The 20,912-nt window shown below is 35.3% G+C and overlaps 2 protein-coding genes across 3 annotated transcripts; one reads left to right on the top strand and one right to left on the bottom strand.

The window, feature by feature from the left end:
* The first annotated feature begins 10,401 nt into the window (after nucleotides 1–10,401).
* Nucleotides 10,402–14,064, top strand: LOC111883847 (probable glutamate carboxypeptidase LAMP1). 2 transcript variants are annotated; one of them, XM_023880177.3, is made up of 12 exons: nucleotides 10,402–11,481; nucleotides 11,576–11,643; nucleotides 11,764–11,845; nucleotides 11,923–12,015; nucleotides 12,132–12,284; nucleotides 12,364–12,435; nucleotides 12,562–12,649; nucleotides 12,766–12,849; nucleotides 12,945–13,033; nucleotides 13,118–13,237; nucleotides 13,318–13,497; nucleotides 13,660–14,064. In XM_023880177.3, the coding sequence occupies exons 1-12, from the start codon at nucleotides 10,540–10,542 to the stop codon at nucleotides 13,840–13,842; spliced, it is 2,154 nt and encodes a 717-aa protein (XP_023735945.1). In that variant the 5' UTR covers nucleotides 10,402–10,539; the 3' UTR covers nucleotides 13,843–14,064. The 2 variants fall into 2 exon arrangements, with proteins under 2 accessions (XP_023735945.1, XP_023735946.1); XM_023880178.3 differs by having other exon boundaries at nucleotides 10,403–11,481; nucleotides 13,330–13,497.
* LOC111883846 (serine/threonine-protein kinase VPS15) lies at nucleotides 13,929–20,809 on the bottom strand. The gene is made up of 11 exons (XM_023880176.3): nucleotides 20,298–20,809; nucleotides 19,225–19,347; nucleotides 19,085–19,130; nucleotides 18,848–19,008; nucleotides 18,661–18,740; nucleotides 18,445–18,550; nucleotides 18,005–18,181; nucleotides 14,960–17,908; nucleotides 14,626–14,885; nucleotides 14,431–14,530; nucleotides 13,929–14,247 (listed from the first exon to the last, which is right to left on the bottom strand). The coding sequence occupies exons 1-11, from the start codon at nucleotides 20,568–20,570 to the stop codon at nucleotides 14,071–14,073; spliced, it is 4,452 nt and encodes a 1,483-aa protein (XP_023735944.1). The 5' UTR covers nucleotides 20,571–20,809; the 3' UTR covers nucleotides 13,929–14,070.
* Between the last annotated feature and the right edge of the window lie 103 nt (nucleotides 20,810–20,912).

Below are 20,912 nucleotides of genomic sequence, written 5' to 3'. Positions count from 1 at the left end.
TCTATTAGGCGCAGCTGTCGATATTATCATTTAGGCGCAGCTTCAAGAATTATGATGTTCTCTATTAGGCGCAGTTGCCGACATTATCCTTTTGGCGCAGCTGCTAGGACGTTTAAAGTACATCGTAGTTCGAAAACATCTATAGGTTGTGGCTTAGCTACCAATATTAATCTATATCATCTTTCATCCCTCATCATTTATCTACCCATGTTCTACCCAGCATATTTGTAGATATAAAATACATATACAGTTTTAGATCTGAAGAAAAGGTTCAGATCTTGAAAACAAAATACATCTACAGTCTAGATCTAAAGAAAAGGTTCAGATCTGAAAACAAAATACATCTACAGTCTAGATCTGAAGAAAAGGTTCATATCTTAAAAAAATACATCTACAGTCTAGATCTGAAGAAAAGGTTTAGATCTGAAAACAAAATACATATACGGTTTAGATCTGAAAAACAAAGAAGTTTAAATCTTTCATCTTGCACAGATCTCAAGTAAATATGCACACATAGCACGTAATTTATATAAAATATTTCATATATCTATGTGTAAGATGAAAGTAACTATGCATTCACTTGATAATGTGGTGATTCCAACTCGTATAGCACTTCGCTTCCTAAAAATATGATTTCCTTTGACGAAACCGAGAGGTTTGCTTGAAAACTGGGTTCTGCGTGGGCAGAGTTTCAAATCGAAAAAATCTTTTTCTCAAAGACTTCGGACGCTCCAGGGCTTAAGTCTAGTGCTAGGGAGGTTCCCTACGGCTTTGGGGGTGTTTAAGTGAGTTAGAGAGAGAGAGAGTAGAGAGAGAAAGAAGGTGTAGAAGATGTGAAAATGAAGGCTGGCTTCAGTCTATATTTATAGCCGGAGGTCCTCGGATACGCGGGGCGTTCCTACGAGGTGCGCTAGGCATTCCTCGATACGCAGGGCGTACCCTCGTACGCAGAGCGTAGGAGTGAGGTTCGTACAACATGTGTCGATCATCGGATGGGATAACGTGGCCGAACCGAGGCCTAGTCTTCCCAAACGCTACGCGTTCCTTCCTTTACACGGGGCGTAGCCTTGCATCCAGCTTGTAATTTTCACCTCCGACTTCTAAAATTCGTAACTTTCGCATACGGGCTCTATTTTTGACGTTCTTTATATCCACGTGTAGGTGGGACCGTACTCTACAACTTTTGTTTAGACTCCGTCGGCTAATTTTGAATCTATTTTTAAAGTTATATTTTTAACAGGTCGGGACAGGAAAGTCCGTTAAAAAATCATAACTTCTTCATCCGACGTCTATTCTCATCTGTCTTTTTACGGTTGAGCTACTATTAACGAGACCTTTGATTCCCGTTTAGGTTGTGTCGGCCGAAAACCGTTCGATCTACTATTCGAACTTCGGGTTGTGTATGTTAATCCGAAATTTGGAAAAATCATAACTTCCTCATACGAAGTCAGATTTAGGCGTTTTTTTATGCATGATCTCGGTTTAGTGAACACTACGACTTTTGTTTAGATTGCTAAGGCTAAAAATCACTTTATCGTAAACTCATTTTCTACGTCATGTCGGTTCTGTCGTGAAACTTCGACAGGTCATAACTTTTTCGTTATAACTCGGATTTCGGCGTTCTTTATATGTACGGAATCCTTGTCACAACCACTACAACTTTATTCATAGATATCCGGCTTATCTAACGTTTTATTTTTTACGCTTATTTTTATTATATCTTTACAAACAAGTATATAATCACATAATATTCAAGTAATTCATCTTTATTACTTTAAAATAGGTTACAATAGCTGACCTTGACTATTACATCATTGAATTAATGCTTAGCCTCGAAACACGGGCGTTACACATCCATTTATCACTACATCACATCTCATCCACGTCATTTAGTCCTTCGATGTCTTCTCTGGTTTCACAATGGTGTCGTTTATGAATCCAATCGTGTTCTTGGCGAACAAGAAATTCTCCATCTCTTGGACCCAAGCCGTGTAGTTCTTATCAGACAAAGCTTCGTTGACTTACATTTTTCTGGTAGAATCATATGGGTGAATATAGTAAGGAGAGTCATGATCTGGTGTGTTGTTGTTACTGTTCTTTTTGGAAGATTCGACACTGTCACCGACCATAGTGATGGAAATTTAGGGTTTCGCAGAGTAGATAGGTTTCCTACTCTGATACCATCTTAAATTTTGTTCATTCTTATTCCATCAGAGATCAAAAAGGATTCTTTAAATACAATACTTGCTCAAATTTCGTTCATTTTTATTGGTGGTTTATTGTCGCGGGGGAGGAGATCAAAGATTTAGGGTTATTTGAAAATGAGATAAAATGCAACATTAGATAGAAAGAGAGGGGTTTAAGGAATATGCACCGTTATAAATGGATGAAGATGGGGACGATGATGGTGGTGAAGTACTCTTGCGGGTGGTGTGGTCTGACAATGGCAGTTGGTTTTGAAGGTCACGGTATCTAGTGTTTCTATGATTTTAGAGAGAATAACTAAGTGGTGGTGAAAGCCATGGTGTGACGGTGGATGGTAGACACATTGAAGGCCGCTAAGGTTTCAAAAATTTGTAATGTTGCAAGGGTGGTGCCACATTAAAGAGTGGGTGGTGCTACAATTGTGGTGATTCTGGTGGCGGAGAAAGGAGGATGGAACACTTTGTGGTGTAGGTTTGTTGTCGCAGGGGATGAGATTAGGGTTTTCTGATAATGATAGAAAATGCAAAATTAGAGAGATAAAGAGAGGTGTTTGGAACGTTATAAGTGTGTTTCATCTATTCTATTGTAAATCGTACATGCTCAAATGATAAGTTTAAGAAGATTGTACATGATGTTATAATCTTGGTACCTTTTAAAATTCAAGAAATGTCTAATATGCTTAATAATATAGTTAAGATATATATATATATATATATATATATATATATATATATATATATATATATGAGGACCGCTTGTGTGTGTTTTAATTAGTATCTAGTCGAGATCACGCCTAATTATAAATATAAAACTAATAAATTAAAATAACACACAAATTAACATTGGATATAAATGTGTGAAGAGTAGGGGTGAGCATTTGGATTGGACCGAATCGGTTTCGGATAATATTATGGACCGTGGACCAGACTGGATGAGACTAACCGGGTCCATGTCCGGGTTTTCCAGTTCTTGGACCCGTTTGGACCGGTACAATTTTACATGCACACGGTATAATTTGTTAAAACGTGTGTTTGGGTTTGATACAACTCGTTAAAACGAATATGTTGATGGGTTTGATATGTTACACTCGTTAAAATGTATACTTTTTTGGATTTGATACGGTACAACTCATAAAAATGAATATGTTTCCGTTTCTTGTGCCTTTTTTGACCGATCAAACTTTGATTGTCTATAATTTATACCATTTGTTTGAAGAGTTGTAACTCATTGAATATAACATCAAAAACAACAAAATTATAGTCTAAACTTATCTAAAAACTCTAAATTAGACGTTTGAAAAAACCGCATGTCAATTCGACTTAAAACAGATAATATATGTTTGTTTAAAGAATTTCACAGAATACAAAAGTTTAAATTTATTGCTAAATATTTCAACTTTGATATCTAATCTTTGAAGGATTGTAACTCATCAAATGTAACACCAAAAACAAAATTATAGTCTAAAATCATCTACAAATTCAAAATTATACGTTGGAAAACCGCATGTCAATCCGACTTAAAACGAATGAGATATTCTTCTTTAAATAACTTCACAAAATACAAAAGTTTAAATTTTTTGTTGAAAAACTAAAATATTTCATCTTTAAAGGATTGCAAATCATCGAATATATAACCAAAAAACAACAAAATTATAATCTAAAATCATTTACAAACTCTAAATTACACGTTGGAAAAAACCTCATGGCAATCTGACTTGTAATGAATGAGATCTGATTGTTTAAAGAATTTCACAGAATACAAAAGGTCAAATTTCTTGCTGAAAAGCTTAAATATTTCAGCTTTGATATCTCATATTTAAAAGATTGTAACTCATCAAATATAACACCAAGAACAACAAAATTATAGTCTAAAATCATTTATAAACTCTAAATTACTTTTGGAAAAAACCGCATGTCAACTCGACTTAAAACGAATGAGATATACATGTTTAAAGAATTTCAAATAATACAATTATTTTTTAAAATAAGTCGGTCCAAAACTAGTTTTTACCCGGAACCAACCGAACTGGAGCGGTAAAAAAAACGAACTGGTTTTGCTCAAATCCTAGAACCGAAAACTGAACCGGTGGTCCAAAAAAACGGTCTATTCGATCCAGTTGACATGCGGTATGTTTTGCATGCCTCATGCACGTCTTTGGTTGACTATTAATATAAGTTTGTTTGTGGATCTGTCCAGTTTACACAGTGGTTCGGCCAAATTTTTGATACAAATGTTTAAAAAATTGTCATTGGACCTAGCTAACTCTAGTTATTCCTGATTGCAACTGTAGCATGCATTACCTAATGTCCCAAATTAGGATAGAAGAGCATACATTTAATTAAATTTAAGAATATGAACCCAACTTGACTCATCAACCGTAGTTTATGTGATAAATGCAAAAACATATAACCAACATGGTAGTAAGTATTTAGTAAATGCCAAAAAAAAAAACATTGTTTAAAACATATGTTATGTTATCATTGGTCAGTGTTTTGACAAATAAATGGTGACCAACAACAAAAGAATGTTGACAATCATTGATGTGAAGTTTTACCTAGTTATATATAACTACTAGGTGATATCGGGCTTTGCCCGAAACGTTTATAAAAATAAATAAATAAATAATAAAAATAAAAATAAATAAATAAATCGGTAAATTCAAAACAATAAAAACTAAAAAAATTAAATGGATGATTTCTTAATAAGTAGCCAAAATGGAGGGATTATTTATCTAATTTATGACAAATGTATAAAATAGCAAACTTAATAAATAGTGGTGCATAATAGCAAAACCCATATACGGATCAAAAGTGCAAAGCTAAACAAAATCTAGGTACCATTTATGTAACTTATGCATACCGGGAAACACTTCAACACTAGACCTGGCAAAATCTGGCACGAACCCGACACGAAGTTAGCGGGTTAGGGTCAGAGATTTTGACTTGTTTATGTATACGGGCTGACATGACACGACATGATAATTAAACGAGTAGGGTTAGGGTCAAGACTTTCAACTCGAAGATTACTCGTTTAATTATATATATATATATATATATATATATATATATATATATATATATATATATATATATATATATATATATATATATATAGTTAGGTTCAAATGTTTTCACTATCTATTATATGACCGTATGATTGATTCTGGACCAATCATTTTAGTTATTTTAAGAAAGTAATTAATGTTTATTAAATGTTGAAGATGTAATTAATATCTATTATATCTTCAACATTTAATATGCATTAATTATTTTCTTAAAATAACTAAAATGATTGGTCCAGAATCAGTTATACATGCACACAATAGATAGTGAAAACAAAATAACCTAACTCTATATATATATATATATATATATATATATATATATATATATATATATATATATATATATATATATATATATATCATATTTTTATAAATATTTTCAATATTGTACATTTGTAGTGGCCCAACTTCAAGAACTAAAAGTAAAATTCAAAATTTCAAAGTGGCTTAATTTATTCCTTCTCACTACCTATCTCATTTCTTTCCTTACTCTAACTCTTTCCATTTTGCTTTCTAAACTTACTACTACCTCCGCCTATATTTATTGTCCAATTTTTATTTTTGAAGTCTTTATTCTTCAAATTTGACCTTAAATATTTTTGTTTTTTATATGTAATACTTAATGCAAAATATATGAATGGATTGTGTTTTAAATGTCGTTTCATTGTTATAAGTTTTATCAAGTAATTTATAACACAAATAAAAATATTTAAGGTCAAAGTAGAAAAATAAAAACTTCAAAAGTAAAAAATGAACAATAAATATGGGACGGATGGAGTATAATTTTTTTTCCGTTCCACCTCCAAACTCCAACATTTCACTTTTTCATTTTTTTTTTCCTTGATGACTCTTACTTTTCAACCTTTAAAATGTTTCAATCCGGCATGACACAACATATTTATAAGGTTTAAACCTTAACCCGAAACCCGACACAAAATCGACACGAAAATAAATGGGTTGACACGACACGATAATTAAACGGGTCGGGTTAGGGTCAAGCACTCTCAACCCGTTTAATGTCTTGACACGGCACGAACCGACACGACACGACACGTTTGTCAGGTCTATTCAACACGGGTGCAAGGAAAATAAAGAAAAGAAAGGAGTAAATTACACAAATGGTCCCTATGGTTTGGGGTAATTTGTATGTTTGGTCCCTAACTTATTTTTTTTAACTCGGAAGGTCCCTGTAGTTTGTTTTTGTTGCACGTTTGGTCTTGATCTTACCTAAAAAGACTATGTTGCCCTTGATTTTGTAATTTATTTAAATAAACGCACCTCCAACCCCACTTCCACCTCACCTTACCTTATCTTACATACTCCACTTTATTTAAATAAAGTAAAAAATCAATGGTAAAATAGTCTTTTTAGGTAATGCAGGGACCAAGCGCGCAATAAAAACAAACTATAAGGACCTTCCGAGTTAAAAAATAAGTTAGGGACCAAACGTGCAAATTACCTCGAACCATAGGGACCATTCGTGTAATTTACTCAAAAGAAAGATAAAAAATGGTCAAAGGAGGTAAAGTGACAAACATTAGAAGTATGTGGGCAATCTGTAAAAAAAACCATTAACTATAAGCTAACACCATGTAAATTAATATATATATATATATATATATATATCTTAATTTGTAGAGAAATTAAATATACTCCTACTTTTTTCCTACAAATTTTATTACCCAATTAAATAGTGGCATGTGTAACATTTAATGTTCATCATGTCATCATTTAATTAGATAGAAGAATTTGTAGGAACAAAAGTAAAAGAATATTTACTTTTTCTAATTTTTATTATGTTTTATCAACGGGCATCATGTTGATTTTAAGAGTTATGTGCGAAAAATAAATATAAGCCTCTAAATATAATTTTTTTTTATATGTAAGCAAAACTCGTTAATACTATGATTATTCTATTAATGTTCTAAACACTATCAAAACAAAAAGAATGATAATACGATATATAATATGAATCGTGAGCTCTCATAACATTTTTGGAAGCAAAGTTGGTTATCAACTCTTCATAATCAATATTCTTTAATATATCGTTCTCAATAACTATAATTGCCAATCCATGAAGTCTTTCTTATAACTTAGTGGACCGTAAGTAGGACTTTAATAACTTCAATTTTAAAAAACTTTATTCTGCGGGCATCATTGTTACTAGAATAGTTAGCAAGACAATATATGCAATAATTACATTAAAAAAACAATCAATTTTTTCATACATTTTAATGCATCGACAGTGTTGGTAGTTTTACTTAGTAAGAACTCGTCAAGCGACTTTAACTATAGATAAAATTCATTAACATCAATATCTGGTCATTCATCATACCTAAGTGCGGCTTGCAGACGACTAAAACACAAGTTAAGATATCTGTCATCAAATTCCATCAAACATTTTGAAAACAAAAAACTAAAATTCTTTTCATACTACTCTTCATATTGTTTAAACCTTGTTTTAGGAGAAGTGTTTGTTTGATCAACAATATATAAAAAATAATTAACTTTAAAATTTCCTCAAAAGTACATCATCTTGATTACTTAAATTCTCGCCAAATTGTTTTTTTCTATAAATGAGACGCTTTTGAGGGAATATTTGATCAATATTCATTTCAATCGAAAGTTCCTTAGCATCACCAATCATCTGATAGAACTACATTTCTCTAAACTCCTCGAGAACTCAATCAAGATGTTCACTTCTTTAACAGGAACATCAAGATCAAACCATATCTTTTGATTGTAAATTTTTTTCTAATTAAGTTCCCAATGTATAGTATATAGTATCTAATACCAAAAACTCAAATTCACCAACCTTATTATTTGCTAACGATTTAGCTTCACTTTGTATTTTAGCATTATTGTTTTTTTTCCGTCAAAACTCATGAATACATAAAACTTAAACATTACGTACATGTAAAATCAACTTTGGACCCCCTCATGTACTACTATACACGATCGCTCACATCGCATATCTTCAAATACGCCAACCTATTTATGTCAAACAATCAAATCAAGTAAAGACCAAACATATTGTTTAAAAACCCAACATATCAAATGCGTCAAAAGTTGTCCAAAAGACTTTCTGTGCATACGCATGAAACACACCTTCTATTAAAAAGAAAGACCATTAGCATAATAATATATTTTTAGATTAATTTCAACTCAAATTATTATTTATATAAAATAGACAGGGACGTTGAGATTCAACCTATCTACATGCATAACAAATTGTTCCATCACCCTTGCCATCACAAGAACAAATATTGATTCATTTAACATCGAAATTATCTTGTTAAATAAAGTATTAAGTAAATTATACAAATTATTCATCGTGCAGTACCAAAAAACATGTTTAGTCCCTATTTTTAATGCCCCAAAAACACGTTCGGTCCTTCGTTTCTTTTAAATTTATTATTTTTAGTCCCTCATTTCTTTTAAATGATTATATTCTTTTTTTCTATTTATTTCTCAGTTATTTATAATTTATAAATTAAATAAGATTGATAGTATCAATTAAATAAGATTGAATAAACTCTCTCTCTCTCACTCTCTCTCTCTCTCTCTCAAACAACCACTTCCTATCATCGCAGGCAACCATTTTATGTCACTGTCAACAGGGTCGGCTTAATGCATAGTAAATCAAAGTTAGGGCTTAGGGCCCCCACATCAAGAGGGCCCCACAAACCAAGGGGTCTATGTATTATATCCCTAATCGGCTAAGGCGAACGGCTAAAAAAAATGACGTTTCTTCTTCCATAGTTCCACTGCATACGATTTCTGTGTTTGCGCCCTCAATCCGTCATCGCCTGCTCTGCTGATCTGCTCAATCTTCTTCTAATCTTCTGAGTTCTGATTCACAGCACAAGTTGTCACAACACAAGTTGTGCCGCACAACTGCATACACTTACAATTTCTTCCTTCTCCACTGCATATGGTTTCAGGTTTCTTCTGTCTCCATTGAAGCATGCATTCCCCAAACTCCATAAACGGTAATAAACTATTTATTCCAAGTTCCATGTTCTATCTGTATTTTCTGGTAAATTTCCCTTGAATTAACAAAACTTGGATATATTGTAATAGAGAACTTTGTATCTTTGCAACCGACCTAATATTGATAACTTTGTAGTTTGTAGCCAACAATATATAGTACATGACAACTTTTGAACCAACACAATGGTGGGTGATGATTAACCACCAAAAAACTGTCATAAATAACTATCTTTAAAGATCATTGACGAAAATACCCTTAGTCTTGCTTATACATTCAACATGGACTGTGTATAGTAATGTGAAAGGCCCCCAAATTTTTAGTTTATTATTGCCGGTACCAAGTCTGGAAAAAGGAAGAGGGTTTATAGCTAAGTATAGTAATATCAAAAGGCCCCAAATTTTTAGTTGGCTTAGAGCCCCCAAATTTGTTGAGCCGGCCCTGACCGTCAACACCTCCTCTGACCACCAACAAATATGAATCTAAAACTCAAACCCAAACCCGATACTATAACCAAAATCTAAAACCTATAATCAACACCAAATCCTAATCTAAAACCTTCTTGAATTCCACCATTTTTATATTTACTTAAAGCATTAGCACTTTACCAAAAAAAGATGATAATTTTGTTCCTTATCTTCTGCTTAATATCTATTGTTAATTGTTAGGTAAGTACTTAAAGGACATAACTAATTTATAAGATACCAATTCACACTTGACTTGACACTTAACCACAAATAAATTCATGAAACCCAAATTTGAGTGTGACCTGGCATAGCTCAAACTATCTACAAGGCCCAATTTAAAATGGATTAGAATATTTGGCCCACTTAGACAAATTACTATACCTAACCCAATTTATATGCTGGACGTCAGCTCAGCAACAAAGCAGAGTATCTCCAAAGAAGGCAATTGCATAGGAAAACCTGAAGTGGGGTTGTCCCTTTATTAAATCAAAATTGAAAAAGATCCTCTTTATAATGATGGGTAACGTTTTATTATGCCACCACACACTTCATACCTATCTTCATCAATCACTCTCTTCAATGTCAATAAAAAGCCAAATAAGTGGACGAAAAATGAAATAAATTTATAAAAAGGTCTCAATTATTATTATTAATTTACTATAAATCACTCCTATTGGACCTTCAAAAGTAAAAAAATATCTCAGAAAATGACATCAAAAACAAGGCAATCGTCCATCTAAACAACCCAAAGAGAAGACCAAACAAGTTTTCTAAAAAAACACCACCGCCGCTGCCACACAACCACCACCGCCATGGGTGGCAAGATGATAACCACCTTTATAGCCATAACCACCTCCTTATCTTTCTACTTCATTTCAACCCCACCAAAATCCCACTACCACTCACTCTTCATATCTCCGCCGTTCTCCGACAACACCTCCATATCAAACCACCTCTTCACACTCACGCGCCGCCCTCACCTCGCCGGAACTGAAGCCAACGCGGAGGCTGCTTCCTACGTCTTATCAACTCTCTCCTCCAACAACATCAAATCACACCTCTCAGAGTACGCCGTCCTACTCACCTACCCCGACTCCCGTTCCCTAACACTAACCCGCCCCACCCCAGACCCACCCATCACTTTCACCCTCCGCCAAGAAACCTACGACGGCGACCCCTACGCTGACGTGGCAGACCAAGTGGAACCCACATTCCATGCGTACGCAAAGTCAGGTACAGTGAAGGGACACGTGGCGTACGTGAACTACGGACGCGTGGAGGACTATAAAACTATTAAAGATCTCGGGATTAATATATCGGGTGCTATTGTGCTTGCGAGATATGGGGAGATATATAGGGGAGACATCGTTGAGAATGCGTATGACGCTGGTGCTATAGGTGTGTTGATTTATACCGATAGGAAAGACTACGGTGGTGGTGGTGCACGGTGGTTTCCGGAGGAGAAATGGATGCCGCCGAGTGGTGTGCAGGTGGGGTCGGTGTTTAATGGAGCGGGTGACCCTACAACGCCAGGGTGGCCTAGTGTTGAGGGTTGCGAGAGGTTGTCCGAGGATGACGTGGAAAAGGGAGGAGATGTTCCGTTGATACCTTCGTTGCCTATATCGGGAGCTGATGGGGAGGAAATTTTGAGGTGTATAGGTGGGGTGGTGGGTGATGAAGAGTGGCAGGGTGACAAAGATGCTCCGGTTTATAGGATTGGACCGGGTCCAGGGATTATAGACCTTACTTACAAGGTAAAGTTACCCTTTTCGTCCCTGTAGTTTAGTAGTTTTTACAAATGGGGTCCGATGTTTTCGTTTCTAATGTTTTTGGTCGTTGGTGTTGTAGGCAAAACAAGTGATAAGTACGATTCAGAATGTGATAGGCATAATTGAGGGAGCAGAGGAACCTGATAGGTAAACCCTAAACCCTAATATATGATTTTATTAACATTTATGGTAAAGTTACCCTTTTGGTCCCTGTAGTTTAGTAGTTTTTATGTAAATAGTTTAACTGTGTGTAAAGCTTGTGTACAGATTTGTAATTTTGGGTAATCATCGAGATGCTTGGACATTTGGGGCAGTTGATCCCAACAGTGGAACTGCTGTTCTACTCGAGGTAAATAATTAATGAGTACAAATGGCATATGATTTTATTAAAAAATATGGTAAATATGACGTGGCATACTGATACAGGTGGCAGAAAGGTTCCAGAAGCTACAGAAAGAAGGTTGGAAGCCTCGAAGAAGTATCATCTTTTGCAATTGGGATGCAGAGGAATATGGATTGGTCTACATCTCTCTCTTCTCTCTCACACACACACACACGCATACATAATTGCAGTTTTTTATAAGGAAAGTAAAATAAAAAATGTTTAACTGAGTTTTTGTGATTTTTTTTTTCAGATTGGGTCAACAGAATGGGTTGAAGAAAACCGAGAAATGTTGGCTTCAAAAGTTGTTGCTTATTTAAATGTTGATATTGCTGTTTCTGGAGCAGGGTTTCAGGCATCTGCAACTCCACAGCTTGATCAGTTAATTATTCAAGCTACAAAACAGGTAATAAAATTTATTTTTTGTTTACGAGGGTATTCTGGTCTTTTAAACATGGGTTCAAGCTAAAGTCAAACTTTTGAAGGTTAAAGACCCAGACAACTCATCACAAACTGTCTATGAATCCTGGGTTCAAACCACCGATTATCCTCCTAAGGTAAGTGTTTCACAATTACTTTCCTACCCTCTAAGTAATTCCAAAATTAGGTTTGACTTTCTAACTGTGGAAAAAATAGTTTGATATATAATGCCTAACAAGAATTTAATGAAAAAAAAAAAATAGATTGGAAGGTTAGGAGGTGGAGGATCAGATTATTCAGCATTTGTACAGCATATTGGTGTTCCATCAACAGATATATCTTTTGGAGGAGGTAAATTAAGTTGACATTTTTTTTAAAAAAAAAAAAAAAAAATTGGTCAACAAGTGGTCAAGGGAAATATTTAAGTTGATGAAAAGTGAAAACTAATTGAATGTTTTTTGTTGTAGGCTACCCAGTGTATCACTCCATGTATGATGACTTTGTATGGATGAGTAAATTTGGTGATCCAATGTTTCGTAGACACGTGGCAGGTATGTTTTAAGTTTTAACATTATTTTATATATTATTTAATTTAATGATAATTATAATCATACAACTTATTATTTACAAAACTAAAAATTGACAGCGGCAAGCATTTGGGGTTTAGTAGCTCTACAGCTTGCAGATGATGAGATTTTGCCTTTTAATTATGATTCATATGTATATGAGCTTCAGGTATGTTAATAAATCTGAGGCGAATGAATAATTCTATTTAAATATTTGGTGGAATTTTATTAAAATGTTTTTTGTTGACAAAAGACAAGTGCTGAAGATTTGGAAATTGAGTTATCGGATAAGAAGAGCATAAGCCTTGTTCCCTTGTTCAAATCTATTGAGAAAATGAGAACAGCAGTCATACAAATAAACAATGAAATCAAGGTATGATATTGATTCATCTTTTTTATATAAATAAATAAATAATAATACCATGAATGGAAATGGACATTAAATTAAAAAAGCTGAAATTCCAGGAAATAAAAGAAAAACAAAATAAAAGGTGGGCATCATTGGCATTGATATGGAAAGAGAAAGATGATGAAGCATGGAAAGCGAGAGAAATGAATGACAGATTAATGATGGCAGAAAGAGCACTTACAGATAGGGAAGGACTCCCTGGAAGAGCTTGGTATAAGCATCTGGTATGTATTTTCTCTTTCTGCATCAACAAAAAGAGTAAATTACATTTTTGGTCCTTGAGTTTACCTGATTTAAAGAGAGAAAAAGGAAAAAGAAGATTGATTATGTTTATGTTACCATGAAATGGAGAGGGTGATTGATGTTTGTTGGGTTGGGTGTGACAGATATATGCTCCATCAAAGCACAATGATTACGGATCAAAATGTTTCCCTGGAATAGACGATTCCATTGAAATTGCAAAGAGCCTCAACACTCAAGAATCATGGAATTCAGTACAACATGAAATTTGGAGAGTCTCAAGAGTAGTCACACAGGCATCACTAGTTCTTCGTGCTCAACTAACATAAATACTGCTGTCTAATAATTCTACTTTATTGTAAGTGTAACTGTAACACTTGTATTTGTGTTCAAGAAAAGAGAAAGATGCAAACAATTTGTCCGGAATATAAGTTAAGAATGATTATAGTGGGGATGGGATACAGAGCTGATAATCAAAGTTTGTAAAACTAATAAATATAAACAAATAATATGTACAAACTATTACTAATAATTGTTGTTTATTTACATTACATGTTCTACTTCCAAACCTTGATTGTGCCATCTCTGCTGCTTGATAAAAGTAGTCTCTGGTTCAATTTAACAGAAGCAAGAGAAAGGATGGAGTCGCGGTGGCAGCCGCCTGTATCAGTGGCGGCAGAAGCAAGAACCGCCTTTCCAGTTGGCCTAGTTGCCAATGGTCGCCTCTTTGCCTCCTATAATCAACATATCAAAATTAGGGCCTTTGTTGTCACCATTAATTGTCGAATGGATAAATGATGTCTAAGTGTAAATGGGGCCCACAGCCCACACATTATTGGGCTTTCTGTGATTATCCCGATAATTATAGTATTAATAATAAGTAGAAACAGGTTTTCAATTAAAGAAAATCAACAAACCTGCACAATTTGCACCCCAAAACTGGATTTTGTTTCATAAAATTCGTCATTCCCAACTCCCTTAATAGATGGACCACAAATGCAATAACTTCGATCTGGGCTGCATTTTTAAAGAACCAAATTTATGTCAGTATTAATAACAACAGTGTTAGATTACACAAACAAATAAACAGAAAAAAATAAATAAATAAAAACCTGCAATGATCCCATCGACGAATTTTTAAGTCGGTCCCACCAGTTAATAAATCTCCACCAGGTAAAGGAAGCAATGAACGGATTCCAGGTGATCTAGCAGGAGGTTCATTCAACTCATCTACTCTATACTTATAATTCACATTCCTTCTAGAATCACCTTTTGAATTTGTCTTACTAGATGTAGATGTAGATGCTCTACCCAATGCCCAAGGCATGTCAGAAATCTCACCATCACTCTCATTATTCGCAACCCTCAACACCTGTAGATGTAGCCATTACCAAAAAAAAAAAATTAAAAATTAATTTTATAAAAAGACTTGTGAGAATATTGTACCTGATGACAACTCCCATTTTCTGCATTCCAGAGAGAAACTTCATTACACCCTGCAGCAACATAAACAAGTGGCCTAACAGTAGTTGACAATGTGGTACTCTGAGGAGGGACAAAAAGACACATGTCTTCAACAGGACATGGAACAGAATACTGCCATGAGTTCACAGGTATACCAAATCTCAAATCCCATAAAGTCAAAACCCCTCTAGAAGACCCTGAAACAAACCAATTCCCACATGGACTTGTCACAAGAGCAGAAACATAACCCTCTTCTGGAATCACTTTCGTATTCCATGCGTTTGAATTCTGTCGCGTATCCGACAAATGGATTCCACAGTTGTGAGTACTGTAAAGAATCATTTTCCCATCATCGCCATGTGAAGAGTAGTTTAATAGTGTTAGAATCGCACCTTCTCCGATTCCATTCCGTTTGACATCCGCGATTCCGGAGTATTTCTCGACAACGGTTCCGAGTCCTCGGGAGACGTAATCGACTGAGAACATGTGGATTGTTCCATCGGATGATCCGACAACTACTTGAGCAGATCCATGGAGCATTGTGGCACAGAGTGCACGGCTTCCTTCTAGACAATAAGTTAGTCTTGATCTGAATGAAATGTCCTTTTCCAGCTTTCTAGAATCCCAAACTTTAACAGTGGAATCATCGGATGCAGTTACAAAAAAGCTATGGTCTGTGGAAACAGCGATGTCGTTGACGGCAGATCGATGTTCTTGGAGATGTGCTACCAACACACCGCGAGGACGCCAACCGGAATCCGGGATTCCGGGGGTTCGTGAGAAGGAGGGTAAACTTGGTATTTCGGTAGGAGAGGTGTCGTTTTCCACGATTGGATTCCCTCCTTTTAGGGTGCTGGAAACTCCCATGTCTTGGAATTTGTTGCTGAGGTGGACGGTTTGATCCGATTCCCGGTCTTCCAGCTCGTGTACAACTCGGTGGAATTGCGGAGTGGAATTGGTGATTCCGATTGAGCTCGAGACAAGGCTGGGAGACGGAATGGAATCCAAACCGTCTAATTGTGATGATGATTCAGGTGCAGATGAAGAAGCACTTCCGGGTGATCTTTTGTTATCGTATTTGAAATAATACAAAGGAATCCCATCTGAAGATTTTTCACCCACTAAACTATTCGCCCCACTTATTTGAGGTGACATAAACCCTGAAAACTTCAATTTATCTGAAAATAAAGGATCCAAAATATCAACTGTTCCAGAACCAGTACGCGAAAACGAGGGCAATCCTGGAATTTCACCAAGCCCAAAAGATTGGATACTATTGGAAACATGTTTATGATCTTGAAAATCGGGTCTTCTATCAGACCACATTTTCATTTTCTCCAATTCTCGAACACCTTTATTGTACACATCATCACTTTGTTTACCCTGTGCAGATGAATTATACCAAATCTTTCTTTGTCTTTCCAACATATCTGAACTCCTGTTGTTCTCCAAGATTTGGTAAAACACAGTTCTTGAAACGGGTGGCTTCAAACACGAGAAAAGGGCGTTTTCGGAAGCTAAAGAAGATGGTTGTCTACGAAGAAAAGGACGAATAAGTGGGACAAGAAACACGTAGGAGTCAACAGCACCTAAACTCTCGCTACTTGCTGAAACAAATGTCACCACTGACCTTCTTACCCATTGACTCGGATAACACAACAAAGGAAACGCATGTTCAATCATTTCAAGCAATACCCTTTTGCGTAAAAAGCCACTTTTGGTCAAAATAGCTAAACAATCCAATGCGTTGACTATCACTGCTTCTGTCTGGTCAACTAAAGCTTGTTCAAGATAAGGTAAAAGATACTCCTCAACACTCCGTTGACCAACAAAGAAACAAACATAAACTATTTGTCTATAAAAAACCGACCTCAAAAGCTCATCTTGATCATTCAAAAACGCGGGTAGAATCGGTAATAAAAAGTCATTGCTTTGTCTTTGACCAAAAAACCAACAAAGATTCCCAATGTCTTGTAACAACGCGCGTCTTATGTTAGGAGTTTGTTTGGGTCCCATTACAAGTTCTTGAATCACTTCAGCTATCGATTTCCTCAACTGTGCCAGCTGTGCATCGTTTTTCTGATTCTGAAGCCTTCCGGACGCGACACCTGGCACTCCAGGTTTCTGTCCATCGTTCAAAACTCCAGCTTCTGTTAAGCTTATGGAGTGGATTAAGAATCCATAAGCAGTAAGGGCAAGTTTGGAAATGTTACTCGCGTAGCATATACGTACACTTTCTTCAGGATCATCTGGAAGCATTGAAAGCATTGGGAGAATATATTCAGGGAAGATTTTTGCATCACTTGGAGGGAAATCTCTGACCAAGGGCAAAATGTCACATAAAGTTTCCAAAGCTGCTGATCTTACAATTGCAGAAGGATCTGACAGCATGGCGATTACATATGGAAGAACACGTTGTAATCGATCTTCATCGTCAATGTATGATGAACATGATTTTAGTAAAAGGACAGCTGTACGTCTGAGTTGTGGCATTTTGACATTGCGGATAGAGGAACAGAGGAGTGAGGCGATTAGAACCATGCCTTCACAGCTTATGTTGTCTTGTGGTAGGGGTAAAATCGGCATTCCGAAAGTATCGGATTGGTTGTCGTAATCGGACATGAAAGAGTTCAGATCACTTACTGTGATTTCTCGGGTGTGTGGATGGTGGTTTCTTTCGAATACATTTGAGATTGTTCTGAGTAGCTTTTTGGTGGATCGAATGCCAAATTGTTGGTTGTTTTGAGAGTTTTTCTTGTCCTCTGTGTGTGAGGGTATTTTGGGAAAACTTACATTTTGTTTGGAATCCATCAATCGGCGATTTGTAACAACATTTGTGGAGAAGTTGTTTATTCCAATGGTGTCCTCGCCTGATTTGTTGTTTAACATCTGTTTGAGTATTTCAGGGAAAGACAGCTGGCACATTGCTACCTGTATGAAAAATGATTAAAAGGGTAGCGAATATTTATTTATTTACATTTTAGTTAAATTACAAAATTGGGTCTTTGTCTTTACTCTCTTTCTTACCCTGGAATCAGGATTGATGGGATTCAAATTGGAGTATAAGTTATGGAGGAATGGAGAGAAGTAGCTTGGAAGAACAACACCTGCATAGGTTTGGAGATAGCTTTCAGCAGAACAACGGGAATCAGGATCAAGTTGAACCATATGGAGAATCATCTTGCGGATTCCTGAATCTGGAATCTGAAATGTATATATTCAAATATGAATTTGATTAAGTTGATTTAGGGTTTATTGTGTTAATGAATTTGTTTCAATTGTTCAGCCATTGATGTAATCAACCTATCTAGGAAGTGGGAACAACACATCCATTCAAGATAATGATAAGAATAACAAAGATGAGTTGCACAATCTTTAATATGTAACATAAAAGAATAGAACTTGAGGTTATTAAGAGGGAAAAATGAGAGATGAAAAAGGGAAAAGTCACAAAAAAAAAAGTTCACCTTCTCCAAATGTTGACTAGGATCAAATTGACCCCTTCTATATGCAAGTAGTTGTGATAGTTCAAAGAGGGGTTGACCTTCAAGGAAAAGTTCAGCAATTACACACCTAAAGCAACAAGCAGATAAAGATTATTGTTAAGAGACAAAAAAAAAAAAAAAAAAAAAAGATTATGTAATTTCACTTGGGTTTGTTTAAATGTTGAATTCATGGCTTACCCAACAGCAAAGATGTCCATTGAAGGCCTTAAAGGTGCATCTTGTGAAACTTGAATCTCACCTCCATGCTCATAGAATCTCTAAACATCAATGATATACGGTAAGTAGATATTATAGCTACAAACATTATTTGGGAAAGTGAAATAAAGAAGTAACAAGATTGAAGAAAAGTATTATCAGTTATCACCTCTGGTGCAAGATAGCATCGTCTCCTTCCTCCAGTATCAAAGAAGAATGAGAAATCAGAGGGATCATCATGTGGGATATAGGTTGGTTTAAATGATGCAAAATCAGCAAGGTAAAGCCAGTTCCAAGAAGTAACCAGAACATTCTCACATTTAATATCACCTACAGAAGTAATTTGATATTTTTATTACATCAATGTGAGAATAACAAGAGCTATGATGTAAACAAGTGCACTCACCATGACAAACTCCATAGTCGTGACTCTGTTTCACTGCATAAAGCAACTACAGAGCAAGAAACATTAGAAAGATGAGTCATTTTTAGTGGTGTTGTTAAAGAACTCATCAATGTCATGGTTGATGGAGATAAAGGGAAAACCTGAAAAGCCAACCATTTCTTCTCAACAAGGCTAAGAAAAGGGCGTGTACTGAGTCGATCATGGAGGTTATTGAAGAAATATTGTCTCAATAAGTAAGCAGCTTTATCAGTCTCCAGCCAAAACTGCAAATAGGTTTTATATGTTTTAGATTTTCAGTATTTCCTATAGAGTCCCCCAACACTAAACATATATTTAGCATCCTACATCACATTCTGCACATTCATTAAGTCATGAATATCCTAAATTATCTTTTTGGCCTTTTTTCCATCATAGATTATACAGAAAGTGAAGTTTACCCATCTTTGTTTTCCCAGAAAACCAACCAAGCAACTGTGTATAAAAATTCCCTCTTTAATACAAGTTAATTACATCTCTTTTGTTCCACCTATATAATAGCATTGAAATCTAAAAGATTTAATGGATGGGAAGAGCATGAAAGCATACTATGAAAAAGTAAATTCCACATGACTTCACAGCTTGAATACAATAAACATCATTCAACATAACATGGATGATAATTTAAGCATTTACATTAGTATTTTGTATCCTTGGTATTTGACAGAGGTTAAAAATTCTCTGAAATTAAGCCTCAAGAGTTACCTAGACAATAATACTAGACATTCTAACAAGCATTCTTCAAATTATCAGTTAAGATGCTATAAGCATTCTAACAAATTATTTTATGTCCCCTTTGTTTGGCAGCAATAACATAGCATTCCAATTTAATAATAACCATAAGTATAGACTTTATGTGGATTTTAATGCAAATTTAACACCCACAACATTTTAGTTATGGTGCTTGTCATAGGGTACAGTGATTAGCAACTCCAGCTATTTGTAATTGCCTAATTGTATATGATTGAACTTCACATGACTGGTGCTTTAGCTATGATCAGTGAACTGCAGTTTTTGGGATAGGGAAAATATAATAGGGTTCTAATTTTACGAAAATGATGATAATACCAAACCCCTAAACTAAGCTTGACAAATAAGTATAATCATTTAACCCTCAGTTAGCTTCCCTTAGGCATTTACATATCATAAACAATAACAATTATATAATATAAGAAACCTGAAATGGCCAAACGTGAGGATTCTCCATACGGCTAAAGATCTCACGAATCTGAGACAATCGTCGTTCATAATCCCGAAGATCAATCGAGTCACCACGCTTAAAATAAACCTTGACTAAAACCAACCCTTCGTCATGCTTACACTGAATGGATTTCAGGAACCGTGCTCTTCCCAACACCTCTTTAAGCACCAAATTGTACGAAGACGGTAAGTCGTGGAGGTAATACTCCGTCGCCGAAGCTTGCGTCGTACGCGCGATCTTGTTTCCCATGGTTAATCCAATTCAAAGGCGTAATATTACCGATTGAATCGAATCCGATGCGAATTGTGATACTAGGTTTCGCAGTGAGTAATTGCGTGAGTTCTTGACAACAATATCACTGTATACCACATGATTATGGTGCTTTAGACTATCTTGATCGATCAAAGGAGTGGGAGCCAGTCAATTGGCGATGGGAACTTGGGGAATAGGGGAGGACGGGGATGTTGTTGCGTACAAATGGGAGTAGCCTGCGATGAACTTTTATCATTAGTAAATAATAATAAATATAAATAATAACCAACACAATATGATAATATAATATAACAAAAATAATAAATTAAATGAATAACA

Source organism: Lactuca sativa, chromosome 7, assembly GCF_002870075.4.
Source record: "Lactuca sativa cultivar Salinas chromosome 7, Lsat_Salinas_v11, whole genome shotgun sequence".
Lineage (NCBI taxonomy): Eukaryota > Viridiplantae > Streptophyta > Magnoliopsida > Asterales > Asteraceae > Lactuca > Lactuca sativa.
This window is presented reverse-complemented; position numbering and strand designations above follow the sequence as displayed.